At 38.0% G+C, this 10,236-nt stretch overlaps 1 protein-coding gene across 1 annotated transcript; it reads left to right on the top strand.

Annotated features, from left to right (window-relative positions):
- The first annotated feature begins 1,045 nt into the window (after positions 1-1,045).
- On the top strand, positions 1,046-9,766 carry LOC106916083 (delta-type opioid receptor). The gene is made up of 3 exons (XM_088001218.1): positions 1,046-1,876; positions 6,335-6,687; positions 7,309-9,766. Exons 1-3 carry the CDS (start codon positions 1,635-1,637, stop codon positions 7,836-7,838), a joined length of 1,125 nt encoding a protein of 374 aa, XP_087857344.1. The 5' UTR covers positions 1,046-1,634; the 3' UTR covers positions 7,839-9,766.
- Positions 9,767-10,236: the final 470 nt, after the last annotated feature.

Below are 10,236 nucleotides of genomic sequence, written 5' to 3'. Positions count from 1 at the left end.
AAACAAGGAATTATGCAAGCCTGAGAACACACTCCCAACAGTGTAGTACAGAGGTGGCAGCATTATGGTGAGTTCGTGTTTTACTGCTGCTGCAGGGACTGACAAGTGGACTTTACAAGATATATGTCATAATGAGAAAAAAATGTAATAGGTCTTTTAAATAGACACTGAACCTAAATAAGCATACAAATTAGCTACAAATTAGCGACAAAAAATTAAAGTATTATGTATTTTCCAGGCACATGGTGCCATTTTATAGCACAGTTGAGTAACTATGTTTCCTTCAGTTGTTATATAAAAGTTTTATCAAAGGTGACTTAAAAGAAATTTGACTTTGCAATTTAAAGCCTTGAAATTGAGTCTCTGTCTCTTTAAGAAGCTGCTGCTCTTTCCAAAACTTTGCCTTTACCACATCACCAGAATACTTCTCCATTCGGATTTAACAACATTCTCAGAAGTGCTGCACTGAGAAGAAGTTTGTATGTTCAGTAAATCTCCATTGTTTTTTATATTAAAATGGGGGGGGATGAGTAATTTTGAACATTTGATTCATCTACACCACACGTTTGATAATTTCTATCAACACTTGCTTTTTTCAAACTAAAACATTTTTTCTTAAAGCCTTCATTGTATAGTTTCCTGTTCTATTACAAGCTGACTGAAAAAAACTTTCCAGCAACTGTTGTCGCTTGTTATCACATTGCTAAAAATTTAAATAAAAATTAAATAAAATAAGAAAATAAGACAAATAAATATTTATGCATGTCCCATAGATGCTCCTGAAAACATGTTTGGAGAACTTCCCATTAATCATCGGGGGGCGGGGGGCATTTTATGAAATTTCCCTGTACAATTTAATATTTTATGTCTCCTTCAGACACTTGGAGTACACAAAGCAGGGATGTCCTGCTTAATGAAGCCGAACGGTTTTTCCTCAGTTATGACACAGATATTGCGGAGAGCTCCGCGCCTGCCTCCAGGTTATTGTCATCGCTCTGTCATCTCATATTTTGTGTAAAACGTGCGTGCCCTTGTGTGTGTGTGGTGCGTGTGCACGTGTACGTGCTGGCCAGGTCTAGCGTGGAGAGCTGATGGCGCCCGCCCGCGCGCGCGCAACCCCTTCCTCCAACAGCGCGCATGCACGAGTGTCCGCATAGCCGCCGCCACCGCCGCTTCTGCTCTCCGAGCGCGCAGAGCCATCGCCAAACTTTGATAAGCTGAAACCGTCAAGCAAAGGAGGAAATAATATTTTTTCTTTTTCTTAGAGTACAGAGTCCCCCGCTAATTTTGTGTGACAAAGGTGAGTAAGTCTCGAGAATTGTCAATAGATGTGATTGTGTGGTGCGTTTTTCTTTTCTCCGATTGACTTAATTTCTGTTAGGTTAATGTTTGATCCACAAGTGTCTCCTGAATCAAAAGGTTTTAGTTCAGATGGAGTATTTTGCATTAACATGCTAAACTGCGTGCTTTAAAAAAATAAAATAAAAATAAATGTTCCGCATGGTTAGAGAAATTTGGCCAGTTTTTGCGCATATCTCTGGCATTGTCGCGCCTATTTAATTTTAGATCCCACTTTCTTCTTCTTTTGTTTTTTCTTCTTCTTTTGCTGCCCAGCTTGAGAATACAATCTGGACATGGAAAACACACCAGTTGAAATTTTTAAAGAACAGAACAAGTGCCTGACCGGGCTGCTGGAAGACTGTCCGGTGAATTCCTCGGTTTGGCTGTCCGGAGACAGCAGCAATGTGACCCGCGATGATGAGAGCTGGGAGCAGGAGAGCATGTCCCCCATCATCCCCATCATCACCGCGGTGTACTCTGTGGTGTTCGTGGTCGGCTTGCTGGGCAACTGCCTCGTCATGTATGTGATCATCAGGTGAGCTCATGTTTCAGACGTTCATTTTGGTTTGGAAAAATGAAATAATAATAATAATAATAATAATAATAATAATAATAATAATAATAATAATAATAATAATATCATGGTTTTATTGCAGTGAGACATGGAGGAGGGATCAGATGGAAGCTGAATAAATTGGAATACCATTAATCTCAGTAATTCACTTCAAAAAGTAAAACTCATTATAAAAAACTATTAATTTAATTTGAATAATTGCGACTAAGGGTTGATGAAAATGTAAAATTTAGTGTCTTAGAAAACTACAATATTACCAATAATAGATTACCTTTAGTACAGAAATGTTAGTCAGGTGAAAAGTGTTTTCATGTACTGTGCCATACATATATACTCAATACTTGGACTCGAATTGCTGCTTTAATGTGATGTGGTTTGGAAGTGATCAGCCTCCTGCTGATGAGGAGCCCAGGTTGCTTTACTGGTGTTTGTTAGCTTGTCTGTGTTGTTGGCTCTGATGTATTTGATGGCTTTGCTTTTGTAGCTTTTTTTCTTCCACTCAACTTTCAGCTACTTTGCATTACTGTGTGGACAGCCACATTTTATCTTTAACAATGCGGTTGCTGGTGACCCTTTTGGTGGAGGGCGTCATTGACTGAATGTTGGACATCTTCCAGATAAACATTGTTCTCCATGATTGTGTAGGCCGTGATGTAGGTTTTGCAGTTCAGAATTTGGTGGCTTTCATTAGCTGTAAGCCATACTGATTGGAAAAATTACACTATACAATAATATTATAATGTACTTAGATACCCTTGTGGTCCTAACAATATTTTGGGAAACATTTTTCACTATTCTACGGAGGCAGATATTTTATTGATTAAAATGAGGGTTGTCTCAACATCTATGCTGTGGCGTTTATAGTGAGTGCAAAACAGGTCACCAGTTTACAAATGAACTCTAATGATCAATATTTTTGTGTCTGTTATGAATAAATGCAGAAATACAAAATATATAAGCAAATGTATTCACAATGAACAGTGTTTTCTGGATTCGATAAAGGCGTGTAGAACACATTAGAACATAACATTTTGAAATATTCAATAATGTTATTTTCAGTGAATAGTTTTTATAAAAAGTTTTTGTAAAAATTTGCTTTGGGGTACAGGTGTACCCCAAGGCTCAGTCCTTGGTCCTCTTTAAAAACTGTGCATAAGCAAGCATTACAAATGATTTTTTTTAATACCTTTTTTTTTTTTTTTTTTTTTTACTTGCTGTAACATTAATTGCCCTTTGAGACATAAATAATCCTGAACCGGGATTAGCAAAGGCAATGAATGTTAAAGTGTAAAATGATTGTTACGATCTAACACTTTTCATCCCTCACACAAATAAACCAACACTGAGATAAGTATTTAAATGTTAGATCATTTTTACTTTTTTCATTGTTCCCTGTGATGTTATATTTAATAAATGATCTTATAATTTAAATTTTTCAGTAACAACTTAAGCATGTATTTATTAATTTGCAGCAATGTTGATTTTCTGCAGAGTGAAATCAGAAACATTTGAAATCTTTACATAATTAGATGGGTCTGGCCATCGCAGACAGAATGGCATTTAGGTGAGGGAAAGGTTAAGATGTGTGTTGTCAGTTCCAATTCAGCAAAAAACTTGTGAAGGACAACGGCACTGATTCGATTCTGCCTCCTACAGAGACAGAAAAGAGCTTGTTTTATTAATCCAATAACTCTCAAGACCTCCAAAATGCAGCAACAGTATTAAATAAATCCTTTAACGTCAGGTGAATGGGATTTTAATTACAAGTGGAACTGGTTCCGTTTACTCACATAGATATCCTGCTTCTCATTGGACATTATTTATGATCTGTGAAGGTGACAAATCTTCCTTTTATGTAATGTGAAAGGCAGACGTGCCACACGGGATGTTTCAGTCCGTAGACAATTACCGAATGTGGGATTGATCGCTCTTACCTGTAATTGGAGGAAAATCTTATCACGTCGGTTGCAGAAAAGATGTCGTATGATGGAAATGCTCTGTGGAGGGCAATTTAACTGAAGGGAAAGAAAAGGTTTCATGGTGACTAAGTGGAAACAAAAAAAATTAAATTACGCTAATAAATGAGAGTCACAAAAATGTTTTGTTTCATGTCTTTCCTGTCTGGAATTAACACTGCAAGATATTTTTGCACGTTAACTTTGGGTCCCTTTTTTATAATCCAAACTGTTGTAAATAAGTCACACCAGATCCTGTTCTTTAAGGAATTTCAGCATTTTTGAAACGGAGAAGGAATTTAATTTTTTTTCCCTCATGTAAATAACTTCCTAAAAAAACTTTCCTGATAAAAAGAAATTTAGAAAAGATTTAGATTTTCTACTGGTAACTCATTGTTTGTATTAAGTTGACTTAAAGGCTTCTAGGAAGTTTCTAAACAACAAGCTGTAAGATTTTGATAATTCACCCAATAGATATCTGGGTACAGTCAGTTATTTTTTCTGTGTTGAATTCCACTAATCAGACATTGTTCATGACAATATGGAGTATTTGTTACGGAGGCTGTTGACAATACTGACTGTCTTGAGCAAGTTCAATATTTTATGATAAAGGCAAAATAATCTGTAAGACCATCATAAATGCTTTTGAGTTTTTTGAAGCAATTGAAAATTGGAGTATCAAACGGCTACTTTTCTAGCTTCCTGTGGCAGCCATCTGTGCTACGTAGAAGATACGAACATCTCAGACTGGAATCTACTGTAATTGTTCGCTCACCTAATTTTCAAATGCTATAAGGGAATTACAGATCTTAACTTTTAATTCCTACCCAGGAGTTTTAAGTCATTTGGCAATCTTTGTAGGTATTTTGTGAAGAATATTTCAAATGTACATAATTCCTTACCACGTCTAATAAGTGGTTCTCAGAAGTATTCACATCACCTCCTCATACAAAAAACAGATTGTGGAAAAAAGTTGAAGCGAAAAATCGACATTGCTTTTCAAGTACATTTCTGTATAAAACAAATCCACAAACTGGAAAATTGTTTGTCGACTCTGCACTTTCTTTTGTTGTGCCTGCTCCTTAAAAAGCTTCTTGTGCTGTCTCGTTTCACTGAGCTTTTTTTGCGGCACCTTTTGGTGGGTCGAACGGACATCTGCCTCAGTTTGTCCCAGAAAACCCGAGTGACAGCACCGTGCCATCTGTGAACCAAACCCAAGGGCCAATTCAAAGAACTGTATACTAAAAAGTCTTGTTCATTAGACAAACAGGCGTGGACTGTCTATGCGTGTTTTAATGAATTTTGTTTTTCTGCTCTGAGTGAATAAGGTCAGGCATTTGTAAGTAAACTGGACCTCTTTCCAGGGTATGTCTTAAATCTAGATTAGAATTGGAACAGCTAAATGTATTTCCTTTTGTGTTTCTGTAAGTTTAATGAGCTCTGAACAACCAATAGCATTTCATTCTTACATCATATTGCCCTGACATTCATTCATTATTCCAAATAGTCGTTCTTTAATTTTGTAGTCAGTAGAAATAGTAATATCTGCATGCACAGGAAACATCATTTCTCAGAGTATGAAGGACAAGTTTTACAAAGTCAAAACAAATGGATCTATGTAGTCTAAATGGAGTAAGAAAATATGTTTATTTCATTGCTTTTTCTGTACAAAATTTATGAAAATACTAAACTACAAAGATGGCTTTGGTGCACAGCTGAGAAACATTTTCTCTTAGTCTGAAATGAAAAGTAGGAATGGATGAAATGGAAAGGGGATGAACTGATCCAGACCTCTTTGGTTATAGTGCAGTCTCTAAGTTTGAATGGGAAAGTTCGGGAGTTATACGTTTCCCAGTTCCAATATGGCTGCTGCGCCTGGCAATGTTTTTAAAGTTGTAGATATATATATGTATTTATTTTTTCATCATTTCTGATCATTAAAAAGCATCTTACAACAAAAGTGCCAACCACTCGAGTGGGAGGTTGTTCTCAGATCCAAGCTGAACAGAAGCCTAAGCGAACCCTGCTACAGAAAAAGTACAAACTGTCTCTTTAAATAAAATGATCCCCACCAAAATGTGGTGATTTTTTTCCCCTTTTGGCCGAACCTAGCTTTTCCATCAGTAGCTCTATTCTTGACTTTTGTTTTAAAACCTTAAATCAAGCCGTATGGGTGAACTTTACTGAAAACTCCATCACAATTTAATGAAGCTTAAACAAACTGATTACATGAGGTCTGCAGTGAGCAAAGCACCATACATGACAATGAAGTGTGAGTCAGGCAAATTGTATTAGAGATTCAGGAAGGATTTCTGGGTTAATGCACACTGTTTAATACTTAATGAGAAAAGAGGAGAGGTCTTCCACAGACAAACGAAAGCAATAAGATGCTGATGATGCTGTCTGACTGAACGGCTGGCTTTGAGTCATGTCTCATCAACCCTGTGTTCTGCATGTTTAACAGATACACAAAGATGAAGACAGCCACCAACATCTACATCTTCAACTTGGCGCTCGCAGACGCTCTCGTCACCACCACCATGCCCTTCCAGAGCACCGACTACCTTCTGAACACCTGGCCGTTTGGGGAGGTGGTGTGCAAGGTCTTCATCTCCATCGACTACTATAACATGTTCACCAGCATCTTCACTCTCACCATGATGAGCGTGGACCGGTACGTGGCGGTGTGCCACCCCGTTAAAGCCCTGGACTTCCGCACACCCATCAAAGCCAAGATGATCAACGTCTGCATCTGGATCCTGTCCTCGGCTGCAGGGATACCGGCTTTTGTTCTGGGGGGAACTCAGACAAACAGCGGTGAGGAAATGCTTTCACTCCTCATTAAACTTGCAGTCTTGTTTTCCAAGCACTTAAGGTCCTCTGTGAAATTTGCTGAAGGGATTTTAGGAGCAAACACGTGATCTTTTATTTGTTAGTAGCATTGTCTGAATACACTTTCCCACACTACAAATCTGAAACAAAATTGTATAAGGAAGGAAAAAGGTCAGAAGCTACACAGATAATTGCAGCATTTTTTTTTTAGTATTTTCTAAGAAGTTAATGAAAATTTGCATTTCAATTAGCTCCTAGCCATAATCATGAAAATGAACAAAGATCAATTCTTAATGATATATATGTCATTCTGCATTATTTAATTTTTGAGTTACATTACTTAAATGGTTTATCTATTCAATGATATTTAATTTTATTAGATATAAGCACATACAATGGGCTCTAACTCAATTACACCTTAAACTGGCCCTGATAGATATTGACCTCTGACTAGTTTTTAGGTTATACTAAAGAGATAACAAATTGTTCCCAACTGAGTGTATGTTTCATTCATAACAGAGCGGTGAAAGTGGAATTTCATTTACTAACAAATAAAATCCTTTCTTGTTACTAAATAATCCCTTTCTTCGTCCTTTCTCTCTGCAGACATTACTGAATGTGCCTTACAGTTCCCGGAGCCGTACGCCTACTGGGACACGATGATGAAGATCTGTGTGTTTGTGTTTGCCTTCGTCGTGCCTGTGCTCATCATCACCATCTGCTACACCCTCATGGTCCTGAGACTGAAGAGCGTCCGGATGCTGTCCGGATCACGGGAGAAGGACCGCAACCTGCGGCGCATCACGCGGCTGGTGGTGGTGGTGGTTGCCGTGTTCGTGGTCTGCTGGACGCCCATCCACATCTTCATCCTGGTCAAGGCGCTTGTGAGCGTACCCGAGACCACCGCCATCATGGCGGCGTATTTCTTCTGCGTGGCTCTGGGCTACACCAACAGCAGCCTCAACCCCATCCTCTACGCCTTCCTGGACGAGAACTTCAAGCGCTGCTTCAAGGACTTCTGCCTGTCAGCCAAACTGAAAGGGGACAGGGCGTCCGGCAGCAAGAAGGTCCCCAGCACAGTCCGGGCCGCCGCTGTTCCCCTGGAGAACCCAGACGGGACTAATAAACCCACCTGACTAGCGGTGGAGCTGTCTTCAATTTCCCACATTGGAAAAGAAGACTCGCATGATCTGGGCTTAACGCACATCACTTCAGTGATGTAGACTTACTCCTCTGTGAAAGCTGATCCGCCTCTTGTTTTTAGAAACACCATAAGGCAGAGCCAAGCTGCCAAGATAGATCAAAATCTTTCACTTAAAACCACATGAAAGTCGTCTGTTTGGCAATTTCATCCTCTTTGGTCTTAAGTGATGACAAACTGATGCACTGTAAATGTTTGAATTTACAGGTGGATTCAAAGAAGACAGATAAAAAAAAGTGGATGAAAGTTATCTGTAAGGAGGATACAGTGGAGCACTAGCTATGTTTATGAATTTGCTGGCCCTTCCTCTCTCCCCCAACAGCCTTACATGTCTAAGAGTTTTTACAAATGTCCATTCATTGTTGGAGATGACAAACTTTAAGATACCACATTTATTTATTTATTGTTACATAATCGGAATCTCCTTCAGTCACTCATGGCACATTTTTTAAAATCTTTATTTTGTTTGTTTTTATGTGTTAGCCAGATATCATCTTTGGGGGCCCCAAAGGGGTCTCATTAAAAAAAAATAAAATAAAAAAATAAAATAGAGACACCTCTGGTAGTCTTTAGAAAACCATCTAAAAAAACTCACTCCTAGGTATTTTTCAATATGTTTGCATAATATCAAAGAGTTGGTGAATATATTTAGAAGGTGAAACACTTATATTATGGCTTAAAGTCAGTGACGACCCAAGTTTCAACTTTTTTTTTTATATAATGTTTTTTGAGAATGGATTAATTACACACAGACCTTTTTCGGGTGTTATTTCAGTTTGTTTTGATAAAGCAAATGGAAACCCAACTTTATATTTATTGCCAAATCAGAACATCACAAAGGTCACTTTATGGTCTACATAATCATGAGGATTACTGCTCACTTGAACGGAAGGGTAAGCCAAAAAACCTTATTTCTAATAAACTCCTCTGAGACATAAACAAAAAGCTGAGTGGAAGGAAAAAGTGCGTTAGAGCAAGATTCCCATGTGACAGAGATATCCGCAGCCCCAGCCTGTGGTGAAAGAGCCGTCACACACAGACGCATTCAGGACATGAACTTCAGCTTTCACCCTTTTTGTGTGAACGAACCTCTGAACCAGAAATGTCTCCATTTCTGGTTCATGCTGGATTAAAGTCCAGCATGAGTTGCTGGACTTTAATCTGCCTGGACTTTGTGTCTCTCCTCCTCCAAACTCTCGAGACCTCAATTTCCAAATGAGTTGCAAAATTTACTTTCATCTAAGAAGAGGACTTGGACCACTGAGCAATAGTCCTGCTTTGGCACAATGAATTCAACAGTTCATGCTCTGATACTTCTGTGTGCAGAAGCGCTTGAGTCTACCTCAACACTGCAGTTATTCGTCGACCTTGCTCTCCTCCAGTTTTTCTTCCACTCAGTTTTACATTAATATGCTTTCATACATTCTGTGCACAGACATCTTGTTTAACTGTTTTTGGTTTATTCTTCTTATGGAGGGCGTCAGTGGTTGTCTAATGGACAATAGTCAGGTCAGCTGTAGGCCCACTTTAACATTTCTGTTTTAAAAAGCCATTTTATTAACGTCATGTAAAACTTGAATTGGGTTTTTATTTGCTGTAAGCCACGATGGTCAAAATTGACAGAAATCAGGAGATAAAATATATCACTCTGTGTGTAATAAATCTATATAATATATAATTTTCAGTTTTTTATATATAAATCTGGTGAAGGATTTTTTTTACTCCTTTATTTAGATGCATCTGTTGATCCATTTTTTGTAGCAAAAATTTAAAAAGTGCTTTTTTCATAATTGCTCATCTGTTAAAAAATCTCTCTCTCTCTCTCTCTCTCTCTCTCTCTCTATATATATATATATATATATATATATATATATATATATATATATATATATATATATATATATATATATATATATAAAACAAACAAGTGACTGATAATTATGACCACTGCTAAATATGTCCAAACTTCTCATTTTGATTCCCTTCAGTGAGTCTAATATTTGCCAGCAGTGCCTTCAACAGTCCAGGATAACATGATTGTCTTATCGATGTGAAGAATGACTGGAGCCAAGCGGCAAGTTATGTTCAAAAGATTTCCTTTTTCTATGAATTAGTTTGGCCTGTCATTGGTTTGGCTGCATGAAGCCCTGGCAGGGAACGTTGGTCAAAAGCTTTTTCGTCTCTGTGAAATGTGTGAATGGAGCTGATTGGTCACAGTGTGAGAAAACTGACTCACGGAGGACTTGGAAGTCAAAAATAGTCAACGTACATCTGCGTCACAGCGAGCTTGCTCAATGAGGAAAAAGAGCGGAAAAAATAAAGGACACATCCTG

Source organism: Poecilia mexicana, unplaced genomic scaffold, assembly GCF_051168715.1.
Source record: "Poecilia mexicana isolate PSO_F unplaced genomic scaffold, ASM5116871v1 scaffold_20, whole genome shotgun sequence".
NCBI lineage: Eukaryota > Metazoa > Chordata > Actinopteri > Cyprinodontiformes > Poeciliidae > Poecilia > Poecilia mexicana.
Note: the sequence above shows the minus strand (reverse complement) of the source record. Positions and strands in the feature narration are given on the sequence as shown.